The following is a 19106-nucleotide window of genomic DNA, read 5'->3' on the forward strand; positions in this document are numbered from 1 at the left end:
GGAAAAAGAGGTGTCTTTATTTCACAGCAAGAGGGGAGACGTAACAAACAACTCACTGATTTATGATGTTAAAAGTCCGTTGCGTCGCTTTTTCCTATCACACAGCCAGAGATCTTCTGTCTCCAACATCTCCAACACCATCACACTGAGCACGGGGGCCCCCCGGGGCTGTGTGCTCAGTCCACTGCTGTTCACTCTGCTGACCTACGACTGTGCTGCAACACACAGCTCGAACCACATCATCAAGTTCACCGATGACACGACTGTGGTGGGCCTCATCAGCAAGATCGATGAGTCAGCATACAGAGAGGAGGTGCAGCGGCTAATGGTGTCTCTGAATGTGATCAAAACAAAAGAGATGGTTGTTGACTTCAGGAGGACACGGAGCGACCACTCTCCGCTGAACATCGACGACTCCTCCATAGAGATCGTTAAGAGCACCAAATTTCTTGGTGTTCACCTGGCGGAGAATCTCACCTGGTCCCTTAACACCAGCTCCATAGCAAAAAAAGCCCAGCAGCGTCTTTGCTGTCTGTGAAGGCTGAGAAAAGTCCATCTCCCACCCCCCCATCCTCACCACATTCTACAGGTTGTATTGAGAGCATCCTGAGCAGCTGCATCACGGCCTGGTACGGAAATTGCACCATCTCAGATCGCAAGACCCTGCAGCAGATAGTGAGGTCAGATGAGAAGATCGTCGGGGTCTCTCTTCCCGCCATTAGAGACATTTACACCACACGCTGCATCCAGAAAGCAAACAGCATTATGAAGGGCCCCACGCACCCCTCATACAAACTCTTCTCCCTCCTGCCATCTGGAAAAAGGCACCGAAGCATTCAGGCTCTCACGACCAGACTGTGTAACAGTTTCTTCCCCCAAGTCATCAGACTCCTCAATACCCAGAGCCTGGACTGACACCAACCTACTGCCCTCTACTGTGCCTATTGTCTTGTTTATTATTTATTGTAATGCCTGCACTGTTTTGTGCACCTTATGCAGTCCTGGGTAGGTCTGTAGTCTAGTGTAGTTTTGTGTTTTTTTTTATGTAGTTCAGTGTAGTTTTTGTATTGTTTCATGTAGCACCATGGTCCTGGAAAACGTTGTCTCGTTTTTACTGTGTACTGTACCAGCAGTTATGGTCGAAATGACAATAAAAAGTGACTTGACTTGACTTGACTTGTCTCCCGTGACACACCGATTTCCTGCTGGGACACCGACCTTCGGTCCGCCCATCTCCAGAGCCACGAGTTCCCGGAACTCCGAAGGCGAGCCGAGCTCTTAGGCTGTATCCTTGGCATGTTGAATAATGGCCAGTCGTGAAACCCCGAGAGCGGTTCTCCTTCCCGCAAAGAACTGAAGTCAGGTCAGGGTCTTCAAAAGAACCCTGAAAGGGAAAATTGATATTAAAGATGGAAATAGAGCTGGTTCCGAAGGTGCAAGCAAAGAGTCACCGTTAGACGCCATTGTCTCCTCCTAAGCTCCTCCTCCCCATCTCTCTCTCCCCATCTCTCTCTCCCCATCTCTCTCTCCCCATCTCTCTCTCCCCATCTCTCTCTCCCCATCTCTCTCTCCTCATCTCTCTCTCTCCATCTCTCTCTCCTCATCTCTCTCTCCCCATCTCTCTCCCCATCTCTCTCCCCATCTCTCTCTCCCCATCTCTCTCCCCATCTCTCTCTCCCCATCTCTCTCTCTCCCCCATCTCTCTCTCTCCCCCAGTCTCTCTCTCCCCATCTCTCTCCCCCATCTCTCTCCCCATCTCTCTCCCCTATCTCTCTCTCTCCCCCATCTCTCTCTCTCCCCCATCTCTCTCTCTCTCCCATCTCTCTCTCTCTCCCATCTCTCTCTCTCCCCATCTCTCTCTCTCCCCATCTCTCTCTCCCCCATATCTCTCTCTCCCCATCTCTCTCTCCCCATCTCTCTCTCCCCATCTCTCTCTCCTCATCTCTCTCCCCATCTCTCTCCCCCAGTCTCTCTCCCCCCAGTCTCTCTCTCCCCATCTCTCTCTCTCCCCATCTCTCTCTCTCCCCCATCTCTCTCCCCATCTCTCTCTCCCCATCTCTCTCTCCCCCCAGTCTCTCTCTCCCCATCTCTCTCTCTCCCCCAGTCTCTCTCCCCATCTCTCTCCCTATTTCTCTCTCCCCATCTCTCTCTCTCCCCATCTCTCTCTCCCCCCAGTCTCTCTCTCCCCGTCTCTCTCTCCCCCCATCTCTCTCTCCCCATCTCTCTCTCTCCCCGTCTCTCTCTCCCCGTCTCTCTCTCTTCCCATCTCTCTCTCCCCCCATCTCTCTCTCCCCCCATCTCTCTCTCCCCCCATCTCTCTCTCCCCATCTCTCTCTCCCCATCTCTCTCTCCCCATCTCTCTCTCCCCATCTCTCTCTCTCCCCATCTCTCTCTCTCCCCATCTCTCTCCCCCCGTCTCTCTCTCCCCGTCTCTCTCTCCCCGTCTCTCTCTCCCCGTCTCTCTCCCCCCGTCTCTCTCCCCCCATCTCTCTCTCTCCCCATCTCTCTCCCCCCATCTCTCCCTCTCCCTCTTTCCATCTCCCTCCTCTCCATCACCCTCCCTCTCCCTCCATCCTGACAAGGAATTCCATCACATTTTGGTCAATGGGCCTGCAGAATACCCCCACCCTTCCCCCAATCATACCGTATCCACTGTACCGGGTGGTCTGTACCCTGATTGTTTCCTCAGGAAGACATCCTGAATGTTCTCTAGAAGTGCCCTTAGAGTCCATAAGCAAAGCAGAATCTCTACCAACAGCACAAGAGATTCTGCAGATGCTGGAAATCCAGAGGAACACACACAAAATGCTGGAGGTCAGGCCTCATCGATGGGTGGGAATAAATGGTCAACCTTCTGGGTCAAAACCTTCCATCAGGACTGGAAAGGAAGTACAAGCTGGCAGGTGATAGGTGAGACCAGGTGAGGGGATGAAGTAAGAAGCTGGCAGGTGATAGGTGAGACCAGGTGAGGGGATGAAGTCAGAAACTGGCAGGTGATAGGTGAGACCAGGTGAGGGGATGAAGTCAGAAGCTGGCAGGTGATAGGTGAGACCAGGTGAGGGGATGAAGTAAGAAGCTGGCAGGTGATAGAGAGAAGGAGTCTGAATGGAGAAGGGAGTGGGCCATGGGAGAAAGGGAGGGGCGCCACAGGGAGGGATCAGTAGGAGAGGAGAAGAGAAGGAGTAAGATGGGGACTGGAAAAGGACAGAAAAGGGAGGTGGGGAAATGATCTCAAACTGGAGAAATCTCTGTCCAAGCCGTTACATTGGAGCTTACCCAGAGGTGTTGCTGCTTCACCCTGAGAGTGGCTGCAGAAGGGGAGGCCATGGAACGATATGTCGGAATGGGAATGGGATTAGAAATGGTTGGCCGCTGGAAAATCTTCCCTGTTGAGGATGGAGCAAAGCTGAAAGAGTTGGAGAAGGTTGATAAGGGATCTCAGAGGCCGCTTTTCGAGCATACCTCTGATTTAATGTTTACCACAGTCCCCTGATCAGCACATTGCTTAGGGTTGATGTACAGCCCCCACAAGCAATTCTGCCCCGGGGGGACCTTACACATGCTGTATCATCAGTTTCTGGAGCTAAATGCTCTCCCTGTCTGCTACCCAGGTCAAGTGTAACGAGCAGCCGAACCGGGTGGAGATCTACGAGAAGACGGTGGAGGTGCTGGAGCCTGAGGTCACCAAGCTGATGAAATTCATGTACTTCCAGGTAAAGAGAACCGGGCCAGCCTCACCCCTCCCACCGTGTGACCCTCCCTCAGTACCACTCCTCCCACAGTGTGACACTCCCTCAGTACCACCCCTCCCGCAGTGTGACCCTCCCTGAGCACCACCCCTCCCACCGTGTGACAGTACCACCCCTCCCTCAGTGTGACCCTCCCTCAGTACCACCCCTCCCACCGTGTGACCCACCCTCAGTACCACCCCTCCCACAATGTGACCCTCCCTCAGTACCACCCCTCCCACAGTGTGACCCTCCCTCAGTACCACCCCTCCCACCGTCTGACACTTCCTCAGTACCACCCCTCCCACCGTGTGACAGTTCCTCAGTACCACCCCTCCCTCAGTGTGACCCTCCCTCAGTACCACCCCTCCCACCGTGTGACACTCCCTTGGTACCACCCCTCCCACAGTGTGACCCTCCCTCAGTATCGCCCCTCCCTCAGTGTGACCCTCCCTCAGTACCGCCCCTCTCACAGTGTGACCCTCCCTCAGTACCACCCCTCCCTCAGTGTGACCCTCCCTCAGTACCACCCCTCCCTCAGTGTGACCCTCCCTCAGTACCACCCCTCCCTCAGTGTGACTCTCCCTCGGTACCGCCCCTCCCACAGTGTGACTCTCCCTCAGTACTACCCCTCCCTCAGTGTGACTCTCCCTTGGTACCACCCGCCCCACAGTGTGACCCTCCCTCAGTACCACCCCTCCCACAGTGTGACCCTCCCTCAGTACTACGCATCCCACAGTATGACCTTCCCTCAGTACCACCCCTCCCACACTGTGACCTTCCCTCAGTACCACCCCTCCCACAGTGTGACCCTCCCTCAGTACCACCCCTCTCACAGTGTGACCCTCCCTCAGTACCACCCCTCCCACACTGTGACCTTCCCTCAGCACCACCCCTCCCACAGTGTGACCCACCCTCAGTACCACCCCTCCCACAGTGTGACCTTCCCTCGGTACCACCCCTCCCTCAGTGTGACCCTCCCTCATTACCACCCCTCCCACAATGTGACCCTCCCTCAGTACCACCCCTCCCACAGTGTGACCCTCCCTCAGTATCGCCCCTCCCAGTGTGACACTCCCTCAGTACCACCCCTCCCACAATGTGATTCTCCCTCAGTACTGCCCCCGCATGTAGCCCTGGTGTGGTTTTGTGTCTATCCGTCGGGGTGACCCATTTCCTGTGTTTCCTCCTGACCCTAGCGCAAGGCGATCGAGAGATTCTGCAGTGAGGTGAAGCGCCTGTGTCATGCTGAGCGTCGAAAGGACTTCGTCTCCGAGGCGTATCTGCTGACCCTCGGCAAGTTCATCAACATGTTCGCCGTGCTGGATGAGCTGAAGAACATGAAGTGCAGCGTCAAGAATGACCACTCTGCTTACAAACGGTCAGTCAGCAACCCCAGGGCCATTCAGCCTGTCAACACTCACACAGGTATAGGGGGAGGCTTTTCAGCCCATTGGCCATCACATTGACCATGAGTCCTTAAGACATAGGAGCAGAATTAGGCTGTTCAGCTCATCGAGTCTGTTCTGCCATTCCATCATGGCTGATTTAATTTTCCTCTCAACCCCATTCTCCTGCTTTCTCCCGTAACGTTTCACTAACCAAGAACTTATCAACCTCTGCTTTAAATATACTCAATGACAAGGTATCCACAGCCATCTGTGGCAATGAATTCCACACCTTCAACACCCTCTGGCTAAAGAAATTCCCCCTCATCTCTTGTGTAAGTAGTTGCTTCTCTGTTCTGAGGCTGTGTCCTCTGGTCCTTGTCTCCTTCACTATTGGAAACGTGCTCTCCACATCCACTCTATTGAGTGCTTTCAATGTTCAGTAAGTTATCAGGCCAGTGAGCTCAGGATCAAAGCCACCACATGTTCGTGGGATCATTCTCGCAAACCTCCTGTAGACCCTCTTCAACGCCAGAACATCTTCTCTTCGATAAGGGGCCCAAAACTGCTCGCAACCTCTGTACGTCCAACATAAAATCCGAAACGCCTATGGCATTCCCAGCTCGACTGGGAGAACAGATTCCCAGGCAGACAGAGGGAACAGATGTGCTCAAAGACTTCCAGCACCCCCACGGGGAACGTGTGTCCTTCAACCGCTCTCAGTGGAGGCACAATTCGGGATCCTGGAGGCTGGGCGACTGCAGTCGAGGCCAGTGAGTGAGCCACAATATCCCGACTGATGAAGGCCAGCACATCTCTGCAGCCCCTCCACATCCTTCTTACAATGAGGTGACCAGCCTGAACACCATACTCCTAGTATGGTGTTTTGTAGTGTCGAGTCAAGTGAAGTTGATCGTTATTTAATTGTATACATGTACCATATATAATGTTTATAACCATATAATGTATATGGAGACAAGACAACGTTTCTTCAAACCAGGTGTAAAGCACAGTAGTACCTATGACACACATAACACAGGATAACTTATGAAGTCAAGGATAAAACCTACAGGTGAATCACACAAAAATAACAAACTAAAGTGCATTAATATTAAATTCTGTAAGGTGTGGAGCAGATTAACCAGTGACATTTCGAATATGATGCAACCGGGAGTTCAGAAGCCTCATGGTCTGAGGGAGGAAGCTGTTTCCCATCCTGACCGTTCTTGTTTTTATGCATCGTAGTCTCCTGCCTGATGGTGGAAAGTCAAAGGAGGATGCTGGATGGATGGGTGGGATCCTTGATAATGATAGAGCTGCAACATTACCCGGTAGCTCTTGAACTCAATCCGCTGGCTAATGAAGCCAACACACCATTCACTTTCTTAACCACCCTGTCAATGTGTGCAGACTTTGAGGGATCTATGGGTGTGGACCCCAAGTTCCCTCTGTTCCCCCTCACTGCCAAGTCTCTTGCATTTAGCCCTGTGTTCTGCCTTCAAATTAGACTGTTCAAAGTGAATCACTTCACACTTTTCCAGATTTAACTCCATCTGCCACATCTCAGCCCAGCTCTGCATCCTATCAATGTTCTGTTGTAAACTACAACAACCTTCTACACGATCCACAATTGCACCAACCTTCGTGTGATCTGCAAATTTACTAACCCACCCTTCCACTTCCTCATCCTAGTTATTTATAAAAACCACAAAGAGCAGGGGTCCCAGAACAGATCCCTGCAGAACACCACTAGTCACCGATCTCCAGGCAGAATACACTCCATCTACCATCACCCTCTGCCTTCTTTGAGCAGTCAATTTTGAAGATGTTGCCAATCAGGTCCCTCTTAAACCTTTCCCCTCTCGCCCCAAATCTATGTCCTCTGGGTTTCTGTTGTCTCCATGGTGTACTTACACGCAGCATATCAACTAAAATATTACTATCATTAAGTTAAATTAAAGGCATCTGTTAGTCTTGCGAGACCATGGATCTGCGCCTGGAAAGTCTTCACTCTCCAGGGCGCAGGCCTGGGCGAGGTTGTATGGAAGACCGGCAGTCCACCCTCCATGCCACCAATGTTGTCCAAGGGAAGGGCAAGGGCCGATACAGCTTGGCACCAGTGTCGTCGCAGAGCACTGTGTGGTTAAGTGCCTTGCTCAAGGACACAACACGTTGCCTCGGCTGGGGCTCGAACTCATGACCTTCAGGTAGCTAGTCGAATGCCTTCACCACTTGGCCACGTGCCCACACGTCATTAAGTTAATGAAGTATAATTCAAAATGCATACATTGCACAGCACAGGTAAACAGTAAACAGCTGGCTGTCCTAGTGATGAGACCTTGGTGATGACAGCCTGAGGGAAGAAGCTGTTTCCCAGTCTGACAGTCCGAGTCCTGATGCTCCTGTACCCCCTCCCTGACAGTGCAGGGTCAGAGAGACTGTGGGATGGGTGGCAGGGATCCTCGACCATGCCTCAGGCCCTTCGTCTGCAGCGCTTCTGGGGAATGTGACAAGTAGTGAGCTGGGGTGGGGGAGTGATCCCGGTGATCCTCTTATGGCTTTTACTGTGGGATCCTGTGGTCCGATGCCTCGCAGCTTGCGTTCCACACTTCGATGCTCATTTCCATCGGTCAGGTGTGAATATTCAGAAGTTTGCAGCTCACCCTCAGACTCAAACACACCAGTGAATAATGACCTAGTCTGCTGAACCTCTCGCTGGAACTCCATCGAATACCAGCAACATCCTCAGAAATCCTTCCAAACTCATGATGTCCTTCCTCACGATGAGAAACATCGACCAGAACAGCACAGGAACAGGCCCTTCCGCCCTCAGTGTTGTACTGAACCAGTTAAATTAGTAATCAAATGGCCAACTAAACTAATCCCTCTGCCTACACAATGTCCATATCCTTCCATTTATCTCATGATCATGTGCCTATCTAAACGTCTTTGAAAAGTCTCTAATGTATCTGCCTCTACCATCACCCCAGGCAGCTCGTTCCAGACACCCACCACTCTCTGTGTAAAACAACTTGCCCTTCACTCCTCCTTCGAAATTACGCCCTCTCACCTTAAATGCAAGTCCTCTGGTATGAGACATTTGAACTCTGGGAAAAAGCTACTGTCTGCTCTATCCATGTCTCTTGTAAACCTCTATCTGATCTTCCCTCAGTCTCTTATAAACCTCTATCTGATCCCTCCTCAGTCTCTTATAAACCTCTATCCGATCTCCCCTCAGTCTCTTATAAACCTCTATCTGATCTCCCCTCAGCCTCTTATAAACCTCTATCCGATCTCCCCTCAGTCTCTTATAAACCTCTATCCGATCTCCCCTCAGCCTCTTATAAACCTCCATCTGATCTCCCCTCAGTCTCTTATAAACCTCTATCTGATCTCCCCTCAGCCTCTTATAAACCTCTATCCGATCTCCCCTCAGTCTCTTATAAACCTCTATCCGATCTCCCCTCAGTCTCTTATAAACCTCTATCTGATCTCCCCTCAGTCTCTTATAAACCTCTATCCGATCTCCCCTCAGTCTCTTATAAACCTCCATCTGATCTCCCCTCAGTCTCTTATAAACCTCCATCTGATCTCCCCTCAGCCTCTGCTATTGCACAGAAAACAACCCCATTTGCCCAACCTCTCCTATGGCACATGCCATCTAACCCCGGCAACATCCTGGTGAATCTCTCCTGTAATGGTGTGACCAGACTGTGTCCAACACTCCAGGTGTGGACTAAGTAGACTTTTGTAAAGCTGCAGCATAACTTCCTGACCTTTGAACTCAATGCATAAGCCTTCTTAGCCACCCTATCGACCCGTACCACCAATTTCAGGGGGCTGTGACCCCCTGCTCATCAGTACTGTTAAGGGTCCTGTGTTTGTCTCGGGGGGGGTGGGGGGTGTGCGTGACCACTGTGAGATGTAGTGTGGGTGGGAGAGGGGCGTGTTCCCACACACTGATCGACGTTCTTGCCCTCCAACACCTCAGGGCCGCTCAGTTCCTGCGGAAAATGGCCGACCCTCAGTCGATTCAGGAATCTCAGAATCTCTCCATGTTCCTTGCCAACCACAACCGCATCACCCAGGTGGGCAGTGAGGAGGGGCTGACAGTGTGGGGGAGATGGAGAGGGAGGGGCTGAGATGGTGGGGGAGATGGAGAGGGAGGGGCTGACGGAGAGGCTGGGGGAGATGGAGAGGTTGGAGGGAATGGAGAGGGAGGGGCTGACAGTGAGGGTGGGGCAGATGGTGAGGGTGGGACTGACGGAGAGTTAGGGGCTGAGAGGGTGGGGGAGATGGAGAGGGAGGGAACGGAGAGGGTGGGGCTGACAGAGAGGGAGGGGCATATAGTGAGGGTGGGACTGACGGAGAGTTAGGGGCGGAGAGGGTGGGGAAGATGGAGAGGGTGGGGCTGACAGAGAGGGAGGGGCAGATAGTGAGGGTGGGACTGACGGGGAGGGAGGCACTAACAGAGAAGGTGGGGAGGATGGGGAGCATGGAGCTGACAGGAAGGGTGGGGGAGACGAAGAAGGTGCTGGAGACAGTGGGGGGGCTGACGGTGAGTATGGGGAGATGGAGAGGGTGGGGCAAACGAGAGAGTGGGGGAGACGGGGAGGGTGGGGGAGACAGAGAAGGAGGAGCTAATGATGAGGGTGGGGCTGTCGGGGAGGGGAGATAGAGAAGGAGGGGCTGATGGTGAGGGTGGGGCAAACGGGAAAGGGTGGAAGAAATGAAGAGGGGCTGACAGGAAGTGTGGGGAAGAGAGAGGGAAGGGCTGACGGAGAGGATGGGGAACAAAGAGGGAAGGGCTGACGGGGAGGGTGGGGGAGACAGGAAAGGGTAGGGCTGATGGAGAGGGTGGGGTTGACAGTGAGGGTGAGGTAAACGGGTGAGGGAAGGGCTAATGGGGAGAGTGGGGCTGACAGGTGAGGGTGGGGCTGTTGGGGAGGGAGGTGCCGATGGTGAGAGAGGGGCTGATTGTTTGGGTGGGGGCAGATAGGGTAGGGGTAATGGGTGAGGGGTGGAGGTGGTAGTGGTTTTTCCCAAGGTTAGCTGTTGTAGAAGAGTGACTTGGGTTGGCAGGAGACAGTGAGGGTCTGAGTAGGTGACAGTGAGGGTGGGGTCCCACCGATCTCTCCCTTCTGCAGTGTGTAAGAGTGGGGGTGACGGTGTGGGTGGGAGAGACAAGGAGTGTGGGTGGGGGAGATGGCGAAGGTGGTGTGGGAGAGATGGGCAGGGTGGTGATGGTGTGTGTTGGGAGAAGACTGCTGCCCCACTCTCTCCCGCTCTCCCCTCCCTAGTGCCTGCACCAGCAGCTGGAGGTGATTCCTGGGTACGAGGAGCTGCTCGCCGATATTGTCAACATCTGCGTCGACTATTACGAGAACAAAATGTACCTCACGCCCAGTGAGAAGCACATGCTACTCAAGGTCAGCCTTGGCGAGCGAGGGTGCTGGTGGCAGGGGTGGCAACAGAGACCGTGCTCGGGATGCCCTGGGTGGGTCGTGCAGGAGAATGTATAGGGAGAGGGGACACTGGGGAGCGTACTGGGTGAGGGGGTGGAGAGAATTGTGCTGGGTTGGGATAGGGATTCGCTGGGTGGGTACAGAAATTGATTCACTGTGTGGGTGTGGAGATTCACTGTGTGGGAGTGGGGACTTGTTGATTGGGAGATGTAGATTGCTGCGTTGGGGGGTGTGTGGAGATTCGCTGTGGGTGTGGGGACTTGCTGGGTGGGAGATGTAGATTGCTGGGTTAGTGAGGAGTGTGGAGATTCGCTGTGGGTGTGTGGACTTGCTGGGTGGGAGATGTAGATTGCTGGGTTGGTGGGTGTGTGGAGATTCGCTGTGGGTGTGTGAACTTGCTGGGTGGGAGATGTAGATTGCTGGGTTGGTGGGTGTGTGGAGATTCGCTGTGGGTGTGGGGACTTGTTGGTTGGGAGGTGGGAGGTGTAGATTGCTGGGTTAGTGAGGGGTGTGGAGATTCACTGTGGGTGTGGGGACTTGCTGGGTGGGAGATGTAGATTGCTGGGTTGGGGGGTGTGTGGAGATTCGCTGTGGGTGTGGGGACTTGCTGGGTGGGAGATGTAGATTGCTGGGTTAGTGAGGGGTGTGGAGATTCGCTGTGGGTGTGGGGACTTGCTGGGTGGGAGATGTAGATTGCTGGGTTGGGGGGTGTGTGGAGATTCACTGTGGGTGTGGGGACCTGTTGGTTGGGAGGTGGGAGGTGTAGATTGCTGGGTTGGTGAGGGGTGTGGAGATTCGCTGTGGGTGTGGGGATTCGCTGGGTGGGAGGTGTGGATCGCTGGGTTGGGAGGGTGTGGAGATTTACTGAGTTGCTGAGGGGTGTGGAGATTCACTGTGTGGGTCTGGGGATTTGCTGGGTGGGAGGTGGGAGGTGTGGATCGCTGGGTTGGGGGGTGTGACGATTCATTGTGCAGGTGTGGGGATTCATTGGGGAATGTGCTGAGGTCAGTTGTATCCAGGGGGTCTGTGAGTGGAGAGGTCCTGCTGCCCTCACAGAACTCTAGGGACAGAGGTAGCAAGGAAGTGCATAGGTAGGGAGGGAGGGAGAGAGAGGGAGAGGAATGAAGGAAGAGGAAGACATATGGAGGGAGGGAGAGAGGAGAGGAATGGAGGAAGAGGAAGACATATGGAGGGAGGGAGAGAGAGGAGAGGAATGAAGGAAGAGGAAGACATAGAGGGAGGGAGAGAGAGGAGAGGAATGGAGGAAGAGGAAGACATATGGAGGGAGGGAGAGAGAGGAGAGGAATGGAGGAAGAGGAAGACATGGAGGGAGGGAGAGAGAGGGAGAGGAATGAAGGAAGAGGAAGACATGGAGGGAGGGAGAGGAATGGAGGAAGAGGAAGACATATGGAGGGAGGGAGAGGAGACGAATGGAGGAAGAGGAAGACATATGGAGGGAGGGAGAGAGAGGGAGAGGAATGAAGGAAGAGGAAGACATGGAGGGAGGGAGAGGAATGGAGGAAGAGGAAGACATGGAGGGAGGAAGAGAGAGGGAGAAGAATGGAGGAAGACTTGGAAGGAGGAAGAGAGAGGGAGGGAGGGCAGATGGATGGAAGGAGAAGTTCCATGAGTGGAACTGGCGGTGTTTCCTCATTGGGTGGAGGGTGTGGTAGGGGAGGGCCTCTGGATGGGTGCTAACTCTACCCTCCCTCTTGCCAGGTGATGGGTTTTGGCCTCTACCTCATGGATGGCAACATCAGTAACATCTACAAACTGGACGCCAAACGTCGCATCAACTTGAGCAAAATTGACAAGTTCTTCCGGGTGAGGCAGGGGGCAGCTGTCACCCTCCAGCAGCCAGACATCCCGAGGCCCAGGCACCCAGAGGAGGAGATTCCCTCCCTCCCGAAACACCCTCTCACCCCCACCCCTCTCCTCCTTCACTCCCTCCCTCCCCCACCCCTCTCCTTCACCTCTCTCCTCCTTCACTCCCTCCCTCTTCACTCCCTCTCCCCCACCCCTCTCCTCCTTCACTCCCTCCCTCCCCCACACCTCTCCTCCCTCACTCCCTCCCCCCCACCCCGCTTCTCCTTCACTCACTCCCTCTTCACTGCCTCCCTCCCCCACCTCTCTCCTCCCTCACTCCCTCTCCTCCACCCCTCTCCTCCAACTCTTTCCTCCTTCACTCCCTCCCTCCCCCACCTCTCCTCCTTCACTCCCTCCCTCCCCTCACCTCTCTCCTCCTCCACTCCCTCCCTCCCCACCTCTGTTGACTGCCACCAGGGTCCACCCGTTGTTGTCCACTGACCCTGTGGTGGGTGGGAGCAGTGGAGAAGGTGAAGCCTTCCTATTCCCGAGACCCCACCCCCTCTCAAGAGACTGAGTGTTCTGACCCAGGGGTGGAGGGAGTGGGAGGAGTAGGAGTTCGAAGCGATTTGGTATGTCACCGAAGACTCTTGCAAATTTCGGCAGATGTACCATGGAGAGCATTCTGAATGGCTGCATCTCCATCTGGTATGGAGGGGTCAGAAAAAGCTGCAGAAAGTTGTAAACTCAGCCAGCTCCACCATGGACACTGGCCTCCCCAGCATCGAGGACAACTTCAAAAGGTGATGACTCAAAAAGGCGGCATCCATCATGAAGGACCCCAGCACCCAGGACATGCCCTCTTTGCCACCATCAGCGTGAGGTACAGGAGCCTGAAGACACACACTCAGAGTTTTAGGAACAGCTTCTTTCCCTCCACCTTTCTGAATGGATAATGAACCCATGAACACTACCTCACTACTTCTTTTCCTCTTTGCACTACTATTTAATTTAATTTGTTATATCTAGAGTGTTTCTTATTGTAATTTATAGTTTATTATTACATATTGCAATGTACTGCTGCCACAAAACAACTGATTTGACAACATATGCCAGTGATATGATTCCGATTCGAAGGGGACAAGCGGGTGGGTGGAAGGGGGAGTGGGATGCTTGACGGAGACCAGGACGGTGAGTTATAAATCCCCAACACCTCGCTCACGCCAGCTTGGCAGACCAAGTTTCCAGACTGGTTAATTTCCAATACACACGTGTAAAGGGGAACGAGGTAATTGTTACTCCGGATCCAAAGGAGCACAGATAAAAACATAATAAGATAAAGAACACAATGATAAAAGAACACAATAAATATAAAAATATAAGATAGCTTACATACACAGATTGTTTGTATGTCCATAAAGTGACACTAGGCACAGGAGTGTCTGTACATAAGGTGACTGACAGGAAATGATAAAGTAGTGGTGGTTGGGGGTGTGGAGGGGTGGGTTAGTGGGTGGAGGTGTTGATCAGCCTTACTGCTTGGGGAAAGTAACTGTTTTTGAGTCTGGTGGTCCTGTCGTAGGTGCTATGTAGTCTCCACCCTGATGGGAGTGGGACAAACAGTCTATGAGCAGGGTGGGTGGGATCCTTCATGATGTTTCTGGCGCCTTTCTGTATACTTGGCCCTGAAGGCAGGTAAGCTGGTGCTGGTGATGCGTTGGGCAGTTCTGACCCCCGCAGTGCAGTTTCTGTCCCATGCGACATGTTTGGATGCTCTTCACTGTGCATTCACCGGATGGGAGGTGGGTGGAGCTGGCAGCAACTGAAGCGAAGAAGAACTCAAGGGGCCGAGTTGCCTCGTTTGAGCGGTCTGCGAGAACAGGCCTGGAGACCGAGACCAGGGGGTCTGTGAGAACAGGCCTGGAGACTGAGACCAGGGGGTCTGTGATCCGGCAGAAGTTTGGGGCAGCCAGTCAGAATCAGGCTTATTAACACTGACCTACAGCTCATGAAATTTGCTATTTGGTGGCAACAGTGCAGTGCAAAGACTTAAAAATCATTAAAAGTCACAAAAACTAATAAGCAGCACTAAAAAGGAACAGTGTGATCCAATGACGAAGGGAGGATGCTGTTCCTACAACAATAAGTGTGTGTTTTCAGAATCGGAATCAAAATTCAGTCTCAGATTTCAATTTCAGAAATCAGGTTCAAAATCAAAATCAGGTTTATTGTCATTGACATGTTGTAAAATTTGTTGTTTTATGGCAGCAGTACTGTGTAGCACGTGCAGAAGGACTATCATTTGCAATTAGAAATATAAAGAATTACGTAAGTAGTGCAATAAGGGAGCGAAGTCGTGAGGTGGTGTTCATGGGTTCATTGACCGTTGAGAAATCTGACAGCGGAGGGGAAGAAGCTGTTCCTGAATCGTTGAGCATGTGTCTTCTGGCTCCTGTACCACCACCTCAATGGTAGTAATGAGAAGAGGGCATGTCCTGGTTAATGGGGGTCCTTAATGCTGGATGCTGCCTTTCTGAGGCATTGCCTTTTGAACGTGTCATCGATGCTGGGGAGGCTATTGCCCATGATGGAACTGGCTGAGTTTACAACTTTCTGCAGCTTTTTCTGATCCGGTGCGGTGACCTCTCCACACCAGACGGTGATGCAGCCAGTCAGAATGCTCTCCACAGTACCTCTGCAGAAATTTGCCAGGGTCTTTGGTGACAGACGAATCTCCTCAGACTCCAGATGCTCTGCTCTGGACTGTACGTCTCGCTGGGGTGTTCGGTGAGGTACAAACGAATGGGTTTTGAACACAGCAGATTGTGCAGACAGGAGAGGTGAGGGAAACCCTCTGCGAGGGAGGGGGCGAGATCCCGTGGAGTGGAGTTCAGAGGTGCCGGTGTGTGCGTCACGGAGCCAGTGGGAAGGGGAAGGGGGAGTGTGGGCTGGTTTGTGCCGGACCCCGGTGTGAAGAGTCTGGGGATGCCTCGGGGGCGGTACAGGGCTCGCTGGGGGCCGAGGTCGGTGCGTTTCACCCCTCCCCTCTCTCCTCTGTTGTAGCAGTTACAGGTGGTGCCACTCTTTGGAGACATGCAGATAGAACTGGCCAGATACATTAAGACCAGTGCTCACTATGAGGAGAACAAGTCCAAGTGAGTGCAAGCCGTAATGTAACCTGCGCCTTCGCCCTTGCAGCCGCGCTGAGCACGGGGGGAGGAGGAGGGGTTGGGGCCGAGGCCCCCCCATCCTACTCCAAGAACATCTCACCCACTCACACTATTCCCAGTGGGAGGCCTTTTGGAGCAGGAAGGGGCCGAGGTCGGACTACCTCCTTCGGCTGAGCGGCTTGTCTGTCCTGTTGCTGAGGTGTTGGAGCGAGGTACCGCAGATGAGAAGGTGTGTCAATGTGTGGGCCAGACCGAGGGCTTCTGAGGGTCCCCAGTCCCCTCCTCAACTGGGGTGGGATCCCCACCTCAATCCTCCCCACAGACACTCGGCTCCCAACAGCCAAATCATTCCTCGCATTCGCAAGTCCCACAGCCCCATCACCGATCCTCCCCACCCACAGCCCACAGACACTCTCCCCATCACTGACTCCCCCCACCCGCTGAATCCCCTCCCACAGCCACACTCTCCCCATCACCGACTCTCCCCACCCACAGCCCACTGACACTGTCCCCACCCACAGCCCACAGACACTCTCCCCATCACTGACTCTCCCCACCCACTGAATCCCCTCCCACAGCCACACTCTCCCCACCCACAGCCCACCGACACTGTCCGCACCCACAGCCCACAGGCACTCTCCCCATCACTGACTCTCCACACCCACTGACTCTCCCCACCCACTGAATCCCCTCCCACAGCCCACAGACACTCTCCCCACCCACCAAAACAACGCCCACAGCCTACAGACACACCCATGGTTTTGCTGCTTACGCTGATGTCCCAGGTTTTGTGGGGGTGAGCAGGTGTGTTGGGTTGACAGAACTCTCTGTGATTTGTGAGGTGACAGAGAGACGCCCCTCACTCTATCCCCTCAAGTCAAGGCTTGTAATTAGTATGTTTGCCTGCACTCTCAGCCTGTGTAATAGGCCCATGCTCCTGTCCTGTGTAACACCGTCTCTCTGCCAGCACACACTCCCAGCCTGTGTAACACTGTCTGCTGGCCCGTGCTCCCAGCCTGTGAAACACTGTCTGTCCACCAGCAATGCTCCTGGTCTGTTCAGCACTGTCTGTCTGCCAGTCTACGCTCCCGGCCTGTGTAACACTGTACGTTGGCCCGTTCTCCTGGCATGTGTAACACTCTCTGTCCGCCAGCCCATGCCCCTGGCCTGTGTAATGCTGTCTGACCATTAGCCCATGCTCCAGGCCTGTGTAACACTGTCTGTCTGTCAGCCCGTTCTCCTGGCCTGTGTAATGCTGTCTGTCTGCCGGCCCTTGTTCCTGGCCTGTGTAATGCTGTGTTTCCACCAGCCTGTGTAACACTGTCCGTTGGCCTGTGCTCCCAGCCTGTGTAGCACTGCCTCTCTGCCAACCCATGCACCCGCCCTGTGTAATACTATTCGCTGGCCTGTGTTCCAGCTTGTGTAACGCTGTCTGTCCAGCGGCCCAAACTCCTGGTCTGTGTAACACTATCTGTCTGCTGGCCTGTGTAATGCTGTCTGTCCACTAGCCCACGCTCCAGGCCTGTGTAACGCTGTCTGTCCACTAGTCCATGCTTTAGGCCTGTGAAACACTGTCTGTCTACCGGCCCATTCTCCTGGCCTGTGAAACACTGTCTGTCTACCGGCCCATTCTCCTAGCCTGTGTAACACTGTCTGTCTACCGGCCTATTCTCCTGGCCTGTGTAACACTATCTGTCCACTGGCCCTGCCCCTAGCCTGTGTAACACTGTCTGTCTACCAGCCCATTCTCCTGGCCTGTGTAACACTGTCTGTCCGCTGACCCGTGATTCCGGCCTGTGTAACACTGTCCGCTGGCCCGTGCTCCCGGCTTGTGTAACGCTGTTTGTCCGCTGGCCCACGCTCCAGGCCTTTGTAACACAGTCTGTCCACTGGCCCGTTCTCCTGGTCTGTGTAACGCTGTCTGTCTGCCAGCCCACTCTCTTGGCCATTGTAACGCAGTCTGTTCGCTGGCCTGTGTAACGCTGTCTATCCACGCAGGTGGACGTGCACGCAGGCAAGCAGCAGCCCGCAGTACAACATCTGCGAACAGATGGTTCACATCCGCGACGACCATATCCGCTTCATCTCCGAGCTGGCGCGGTACAGCAACAGCGAGGTGAGTGACCGCCCTGACCCTCCGGCCAGACCACAGTCCAGTCGGCTATAAAACCTGTCTGTTTCCTTGGTGACCTGTCACCCCACTCTCTCCCCACCCCTCTGAAATGTTTCTGTGCTCACAAAACCGCACAAGAACAGACTTTTCAGCACAGTCATTCAAACTGATTCCATCTGCCTGTCTCCTTTATCCCTGCCTGTTCATGTACAAAGTTCAAAGTACATTCATGATTAAAGTCTGCATGAAAAACACAACCTGGAGATTCATCTTCTTGCAGGCAGCCACAAAACAGAGAAACACGATAGAATCCATGAGAGAAACAGACCACCAAATATCCAATGTGCAAGAAAAGAACAAATCGTGAAAACAATAAAAAGTAAATAAAGAACAGAGAGAACGTGAACCACAGATTCCCCAGAGTGGGTCCACAGTCACAGAAACAGTTCAGTGCTGAGATGAGTGTGGCCTCATGGACTAGTGAGCTGAACACCAATTCGTCCTTTGCCTTCAGACTCAACACCTTAACATTTTTAATCTGCGTAAATTGTTTAAACATTGTCTAACAGCTTCTTAAACACCACTGTCATATACTATATGTTTCCATCATCGCCTCTGGCAGCTGTTCCAGGCACCCATCACTCTCTGTGTCAATAAAAGAAACTTGCCCCTCACATCTCCTTGTTCAGAAAATGGCCGACGTCTTTATTCCTTCTACCAAATGGTGATGTGCCTCTCATGTGAGATGTGGCAGTCTTGGGGGAACGCCCCTCTCCCGCAGAGTCACATCTGCCAGAAGTGCATGCGGCTGGGCGACCTGGAAGACCGTGTAAGGAATCTGGAGCAGCAGCTGGATGACCTTCGACTCATGAGGGAGAATGAGGCAGTCATAGATGAGAGCTACACGGAGGTAGTCACACCTAGGCTGTCGGAAGCAGGTCATTGGGTGACAGTCAGAGGGGGGAAAGCGAAGGTGAGCAGACAGGTAGTGCAGAGCACCCCTGTAGCCATTCCCCTGAATAATAAGTTTCCAGTCCTGGATACTGTTGGCGGGGACGACCGACCAGGTGTGAGCCATGGTAGCAGGGCCTCTGGCACTGAGTCTGACCCAGTGGAGCGGAAGGGTGGGACAGAGAAGAGGAGAGCTGTCGTCATCGGAGACTCTATAGTCAGGGGAGCAGACAGGAGATTTTGTGGATGTGAGAAGGACACCTGCATGGTTTGTTGCCTCCCGGGTGCCAGGGTCCGGGATGTCTCTAACTGGGTGCACGACATCCTGGTAGGAGAGGGAAAGCAACCAGAAGTCGTGATACATGTTGGGACCAACGACCTAGGCAGGAAGAGGGATGAGGTCCTGAAATGTGAGTTTCGGGAACGAGGCAGAAGGCTGAAGAACAGGACCTCAAGGGTGGCGTTCTCAGGGTTGCTGCCAGCGC

The 19106-nt window shown here is 53.5% G+C and overlaps 1 protein-coding gene across 4 annotated transcripts in view; it reads left to right on the top strand.

The window, feature by feature from the left end:
* cyfip2 (cytoplasmic FMR1 interacting protein 2) overlaps positions 1-19106 on the top strand; it is a 113318-nt gene that overhangs the window by 22810 nt on the left and 71402 nt on the right. For all 4 annotated transcript variants that reach the window (XM_063053097.1, XM_063053094.1, XM_063053096.1 and 1 more), the window contains exons 5-11: positions 3612-3713; positions 4928-5109; positions 9108-9204; positions 10417-10545; positions 12301-12405; positions 15451-15542; positions 17556-17673. In XM_063053097.1, coding sequence (XP_062909167.1) covers positions 3612-3713; positions 4928-5109; positions 9108-9204; positions 10417-10545; positions 12301-12405; positions 15451-15542; positions 17556-17673 — 825 coding nt within the window. The remainder of the gene's footprint in view (positions 1-3611; positions 3714-4927; positions 5110-9107; positions 9205-10416; positions 10546-12300; positions 12406-15450; positions 15543-17555; positions 17674-19106) is intronic.

This window comes from Mobula hypostoma, chromosome 7 (assembly GCF_963921235.1).
Source record: "Mobula hypostoma chromosome 7, sMobHyp1.1, whole genome shotgun sequence".
Lineage (NCBI taxonomy): Eukaryota > Metazoa > Chordata > Chondrichthyes > Myliobatiformes > Myliobatidae > Mobula > Mobula hypostoma.